Source organism: Myotis davidii, unplaced genomic scaffold, assembly GCF_000327345.1.
Source record: "Myotis davidii unplaced genomic scaffold, ASM32734v1 scaffold187, whole genome shotgun sequence".
In the NCBI taxonomy this organism is placed as follows: Eukaryota; Metazoa; Chordata; class Mammalia; order Chiroptera; family Vespertilionidae; genus Myotis; species Myotis davidii.
Window position 1 is genome coordinate 3,476,099 of NW_006383018.1, and position 7,453 is coordinate 3,483,551.

The 7,453-nt window shown below is 35.1% G+C and overlaps 1 protein-coding gene across 1 annotated transcript in view; it reads right to left on the minus strand.

The window, feature by feature from the left end:
• Positions 1–2,176: 2,176 nt before the first annotated feature.
• KRIT1 (KRIT1, ankyrin repeat containing) overlaps positions 2,177–7,453 on the minus strand; it is a 32,471-nt gene continuing 27,194 nt past the window's right edge. The window contains exons 15-16 of the mRNA XM_006779261.2: positions 3,160–3,276; positions 2,177–2,669 (exon numbers count right to left, since the gene is read on the minus strand). Coding sequence (XP_006779324.1) covers positions 2,601–2,669; positions 3,160–3,276 — 186 coding nt within the window. The 3' untranslated portion in view covers positions 2,177–2,600. The remainder of the gene's footprint in view (positions 2,670–3,159; positions 3,277–7,453) is intronic.

Below are 7,453 nucleotides of genomic sequence, written 5' to 3' on the forward strand. Positions count from 1 at the left end.
TGGTTCTCAACCTTCCTAATGCCGTGACCATTTAATACAGTTCCTCATGTTGTGGTGACCCCCAACCATAAAATTATTTTCATTGCTACTTCATAACTGTAATTTTACTATTGTTATGTATCGTCATGTAAATATCTGAGATGCAGGATATATTTTCACTGTTACAAATTGAACATAATTAAAACATAGTGATTAATCACAAAAACAATATGTAATTATATATGTGTTTTCCGATGGTCTTAGGCGACCCCTGTGAAAGGGTCGTTTGACCCCCAAAGAGGTCGCGACCCACAGGTTGAGAATCACTGTTCTAGGGGAAGCCCTTCTTGATGTCTAGGACTAGACTGTTTCTTTTTTTGTGGTTAGACTGTACATTTAATTTTTATTTCATCACACTTATTAGAGTTTATACATATACATTTCCATGAGTACTTATCTCCCTCATTAAACTTTGCTCGCTGAAGGCAATGACTTTGTTTTCCTTAATACTGGATTGTTAGCACATAAAAGGCACTCAAATTTATTGAAAGAATGATGAGAAGGAAAATGGTATCTTTTATCCTTGGTGCACATATAATGCCTGACCAATCTTAGGCACTTATTTAAAAAAAAATATTTCTTTATTGATTTCAGAGAGGAAGGGAAAGGGAGAAATAGAAACATCAATAATGAGAGAGAATCATTGATCAGCTGCCTCCTGCACGCCCCCTACTAGGATCGAGCCCACACCCAGGAATATGTCCTTGGTCAGAGTCAAACCTGGGACCCTTTATTCCACAGGCTGACGCTCTATCTATCCACTGAGCCAAAACCGACTAGGGTTCCTAGGCCCTTATTAAAAGCTGTTTGCATCCCCTCCTTACTTATTTCTGGCTTGTTATAGTCAAACAGGTAATGAATTGTTTTTATCTTAATACTAATTTTTAAAATTGATTTTCTAATGTTATATACTTTTAAGCCTTTCACAGCCATGCCTCTCTGATAGTCTTCTTTTCCCTTCTCTATAGGGAAGGGAAACTACAACTCCAGGAAGGTACACTATATTCTATGGAGCAGGGAGTTGTTTAATGTAATATCATTGCATCGTCACCCCACACTATGAAAGAAAAGGCATGCAACTATCTCCTAGTTAAAACTGGTTATAACAGTAGTTCTAAACCTTAAGCTGTGTATCAAATTCCCATGGGATACTTTAAAAATAGAAATGCTTGGGCCCCACCCTAAAATTAAGTCATAAAGTATTCAAATTCCCCATGTGACTGCAGAGCCAGGATTAGAAAACACTGGGTAGGAGGGAGCACAGGATGAGTATGAAGCGGTGGATAGGCAGGTGTGTGACGGAATATTAAGGGCCCTGTACTCATTACTAAGGAACTGAGGTTTAATTCAACATGTAGTGAAGAGGGTTTTCAAAGGGTAATGAAATAATCAGATGGATGAGAAAGGTTAGGATGGCACCAGTGTGACAGATAGGTGAGAGGGTGTAGAGCATGAGTCAGAGGAGGAAGCTACAAGGAGCCTTGGAATAGATGGTGAAGACTTGAACTAGGACGGTTGTTGTGCAAACAGGGAGAAAGGAATGGGAAAGGACTGACATGACATTGAACAGAATTCGATAAATAGAATGTGTAGAGTGATTCAAGAGGGAAAAGTTGAAGACCACTCCAAGATTTCCAGGCTAAGTAAGTGGATGAAATTTGATAATGCCATTAACCAATTACACAATACAAGTATAGGATGGAGCAAGTAGACAAAACAATTGTTTCCAGCTATGATGAAACTAAAGGTCCTTGTGTAGTTCATTTAAGTGGAGCTAGAAGAGCAGGAAATTGGAAACTAAGATCTGGAGTCCAGAGAGAGGCTGAGGCTAAAGTTTTAGATTTGGGAGTCAACAGGGCTCTTAGTAACAGCTGAGGCCATTGGAATGGATGAAATTGAACCAAGGAATTGCCTATCTAGAATCAAAAGTGCTTAGCACAGAAATTAAATCAGGCTTTATCATTAAACTTAACAACATAATCCTAATTTTAATAAGGCTCAGATAGAGCATCATTAAAAATAAACAGACGACGCCCTGGAATCAAACCTGGGAACTTTCAGTCCGCAGGCCAATGCTCTATCCACTGAGCCAAACCAGCTAGGGCAGAAAAATGTTTTAAATAAGTGTTATTATAGCTTAAGTAGAAAATACATTTCTTTATTAAAATCATGTTGACATTAAAGTACGTTTTGAAATGACACACAAAGTTATAGCAAAGCTATATGTATTTTAATTTCATCACATTTCTTCTAAATTCTTTACCATTTACCAAAAATAACTTTTTATAAAGCTTACTATTTTGTCTAACATTATCCAGGCTATCAACCTCTACTCTTTTGTGCGTTTCTCTGAAAAAATTAGAATAGTTTATGAGGATATTATATAAAAGTAATTGGTATATTACACACCAAACATAAGTACAGATTCTGTACAACATAACAGTATACATATATATTACAAGAGACTTAGTGCCTTATTAAAAATAATAGTTTAAGAAATCTTTCATGGAAAAAAGTCTGTATCACAAAATGTGGTGGCTTAAGTATCAGTTGCTTTCCTCTCAAGAATTTCTTTCGGTAGGCATCAACTGTCCATTTAGCTTCATTAACAGTTTCACCACGAGGCCAGCCTACAAAGTAAAATGTTGACAATAAATATGAAGCGTGTTAGATGAGTAAATGACATACATGGCAGTGGGCAGTTCTCTAGCTATTGTAAAGGAACTTTCTTATCAGGGTACAGCCTGTCAAGAATAGAGTATTTATTCAGGCTTTTGAAGGGATTTAAAAAATGACCTGCTGGATTCAACTGGTGGCTCAGATAGGATACTGGTCAAGAACAGGGAAGGACAACCTGATAGAAGAGATAGGCAATACTGACCAGAATTTTTTATAATGGCAGAAAAAGAGAGTTTCATGTTATAAGACTGAAATAAATTATTCATATACATTTCTGACTTTGTTTGCTTAGGAAAGGCATGCTTTTCCCCCTTAAATGTTTTCACTTCATTACATATTAGCAGTTTTCCTTGAAGTAAACAGATTGTTCTTTTATAAAAAATAATTTTACCAATATAAGAACTCATTATTAGAAGTCCAGAATAACTGATGAGTACTTACCTGTTTTGTATGTACTATAAAGCTCATTTTATTTTCCATACTATGGATCTGAAAACATGTACCAGCATCTCCCAATTGCCACATAAAACAGCCATACTTAAGACTGATGAGTAAAGCCTACAACATAATGAGAAATTGTTGTATTGAAATATATTAAAAGCACCAATCTTTTACTATCTACACTTATCTAGTCAGGTCTAATGTTAGAATAAAACTTATTCAAAGAAAGCACCACACTAACTTCAAACAACCTGCAGTACAGAGCTACATATATAGTAGGCTCTCAGGATATTGCCTCAAGCAATGACACATTTTTTTATTATCAAACTGACAACAATTTTTAAAGATGCCCATTCTATGGTATGTATGTGTGTACATGTGCATGCACACATGCACACACACCCAAGCATATTATTCAGCCATGAGAAATAAGGAAATCCTGTCATCTGCGACCACATGAATAGACCTTGAGGACATGACATTAAGTGAAATAAGTCAGATAGAGAAAGACAAATACTATATGATATCACTTGTATGTGGAATCTAAAAAAGCCAAACTCATAGAAACAGGTAATAAAACAGGGGCTGGCAGGTGGGAGAAATCCAAGGGATGTTCGTCACAGAGTACACACTTTCAGTTAAAAGATGATTAAGTTCTAATGTACAGCATAGTGACCAGAGTAAATAATGCCGTACTATACACTTGAAAGTTGCTAAATGATCTTAAATGTTCTCACCACAAAAAAAGAAATGATAATTATATGATGTGATGGAGGTGTTAGCCAATGCTATGGTGGTAATCATTTCACAATATATGTGTATCAAATCAACATGTTGTACACACCTTAAACTTACACAATGTTATATTTCATTACATCTCAGTTAAAGCTGAGGAATAGAAAAGATGCCCATTATATCAGCGACTTTCAAGAAAATTAAATGTACTCCAAGTATTTACTTTCTGTATGTTAAAATCCCTTTTACTTTATTCACTAACTTTTAAATATTCACATAGTATTTTCAGACCTGAAATTTATGTAATAGGAGTAACATTGTCCTAGGCAATTTCATCTTGTTGAAAATAAGTATACTGATATATATATTGTAAAAATAAGCATACTTAAAAATATACCCTTCATAAATTCATCACAACTATTTTTTAAAATATAGTTTTATTTCAGAGAGGAAGAGAGAGGGAGAGAGAGATAGAAACATCAATGATGAGAATCATTGATTGGCTGCCTTCTGCACTCCTCTTACTGGGGATTGAGCCCACACCTGGGCATGTGCCCTTGACCAGAATCAAACCTGGGACCCTTCAGTCTGCAGGCCTATGCTCTATCCACTGAGCCAAACCGGCTAGAGCGCAATAGAACAATTAAAAAACAACACTAGAGCAACCTATTCCTATACTTCCCTAACATCCTAGTATAAGTAAGTAGGCATTCAATATATTCTTTTGATTATTTTTAATAATCCTTTCCTAGTAGTAACTTGCATTTCCTTGCCATTAAAATATATAAAATATATCTTTGTATGCACAAAGTGTTCATGTCATCCTTTAAAATATGTGTGTGTAGAAACATTAGCTTTCTATGACTAACGGTTCTTAACTTATTGATTGTAAAAATAAGCTAAGGATAAAGTAAAAAGGTAATGATTTAGGGCATTTTAAAAGTGAGGTTCTGTAAATAAAACAATTAATTTTCATGACTATCATATATAATGGTAAACTAATATTCTTGTTTAAAAATAGCTATCTACATTTATATTGTAAAATATAATTTTATAGACAAGATATGATAAAATAGCTATTTGCCAAGGTGCACACTGAAACATTGAGTTGAGATACAATAATATGTTAAATTGCGTATCTTTTGAAGATTAGGCACATGGAATTTGTTTAATGAAGAGGCAAGAAATAGTCCATTAATATGGTCTCTAGATAGTTTAAAATAAGGAAAAAATACATCTGTGGATTACCAACTCAACTATATGGAAGTCAAATTACCAACAAAAGTACTGAGACCTTAAGGTAAAAAAATAAAAGTTTTGTTGTTAAAAGCCATTATACAGGGGAAACGGATTACTTGAGAAACCCATAATAATAAAAACACCTGAGCCCTGACTGGTTTGGCTCAGTGGATAGAGCGTCGGCCTGTGGACTGAAAGGTCCCGGTTCAATTCCAGTCAAGGGCATGTACCTTGATTGTGGGTACATCCCTAGAAGGCGTGTGCAGGCGGCAGCTGAATTGATGTTTCTCTCTCATCGATGTTTCTAACTCTCTATCCCTTTCCCTCTCCCTTCCTCTCTGTAAAAAATCAATAAAATATATTTAAAAAACAAACAAAAAAACACCTGAATGGGGTTGTAGAGCCAAAGATTCCATATTATAGTTTTGAGAGAGATCTATTTGCCCCAGAAGGAAAAAGTAGCTCTCATTTGGAAGTAAAACCTAAAAAGGTCAACGTACTTAGTGAGGGAAGTAAAAAAGCACAAGAGAATGGCAGGGATAATTGAGAACCATAAAGGGAAAACCACATAGCTGACGAGAACATACCGGTATAAGAGAAATTGTGGTGTGGACAAGTGATCCCAAAGAATGGCATAATGTGGGTATTTAAATAAGCACTTTTATTTCAGAGGGCAACTATGGTCAACATAAATTGACACCATCAAAGGGCAACCTATTGCCTGGGTACTATGAAGGTTGAAGATGTATTAACAAGTATAGTTCAGTTATGAAGACTGCAATGCTTTCACTATAGTAAAACACTGAACCACAACACAGTGTACTTATCTGTTGAATAGTGTCTACATTTTATGTAAGTAGAACAAACAAGTCTCTGATGAGCATGACATTGGTTGAGCTACATTTTCTGATGGGCAACTTTCATTATTTAAAAAAGAAACAAAATACAGAAGGTAAAAATAATAGATATATAAAAAAAGCCCACAGCTGTATTCTCTGGCTTCTGGCTGTTCCTGTGAATCTCTGAAGCTATTGTATCCCATGTAGTTTTAAATGCAAATGAAAGTATTTTTGCAGATAAAGATGTTTAAGTAAGCTTGTCAAATTCAACCCTTGCAGATGTTTGTGAATCTAAGACAATTAAGAACAAGTTGATTGCTCTCATCTGTGATGATTAAAAAATGTAATCATTTAGTTTTCATAGGTGCTATAAATTTATCAGTGGCTTACAGAACACAAGATAATGATTAAGTGGACAGAAAACATCATAACCTTTGGGTTCAATCATCTTTTTAAATTCCCATGCACACAGTTTCTATTTCTAAAAATTGAACATCTTATCCTGACAAAGCAGACTATTAACTAATAATATTGTTATAGTCCTATGGCTGATACTTCTATCTCACTCAACTCCTAGACCCAGAATATTATTCAAATATAAAATGGTATAAATATTGCTGAACCATCATTTGAACATCAAAGGTCAACCATAAAATACAGTATAGAGAAAAGGCTCAGTGTTACACTCACAGCATTACCATCCAGCTTAATGAAGGATTTGTAGAAATTAGTATAAAATGCTCTGCAATAGCAGAGAAAAAATTTCTTGAAAGGGTGAGGAGAATTTATCCTCCATTTTCTTTAACAACATAAAGAGAAAAGTGATTACAAGCTAATAAAAGGCTATTTTTGTATGACTAAAATAGTTTAAATAGAAAATGATAAGCAAATGACCCCCAAACAAGCCAACATTAGAGATTTAAAGAAATTATGCTAAGTGAAGTAAGTCAGGCAAAGAATGACAAGTCTCATATGATTTCACTCATATGTAGAATCTAAATAAATAAACAAACAAACAAACAAACCAACCATCAAAACAGAAACAAACTCATAGATACAGAGAAACTGATAGTTGCCAGATGGGACGGAAATTAGGGGTATGATTTGAAAAGGTGAAAGGGTTTAAGATGTACACATTGCCAGATATAAAAGTCACAATGATGTAAAGTACAACATAGGGAATATAGTCAATAATATTGTAACTACAGATGGTGTCAGATGGGTAAAAGAATTACTAGGGTGTTACTTCATAAAGCTTATAAATGTCTAATCACTATGTTGTACACCTGAAACTAATATTGTATGTCAACTGTAATTAAAAAATAAGCTTTAGCCGAATCGGTTTGGCTCAGTGGATAGAGCTTTGGCCTGCAGACTGAAGGGTCCCGGCTTCGATTCTGGTCAAGCGCACATGCCCAGGTTGTGGGCTCCATACTCAGTGGGGGGCATGCCGGAGGCAGCTGATCAATGATTCACTCATC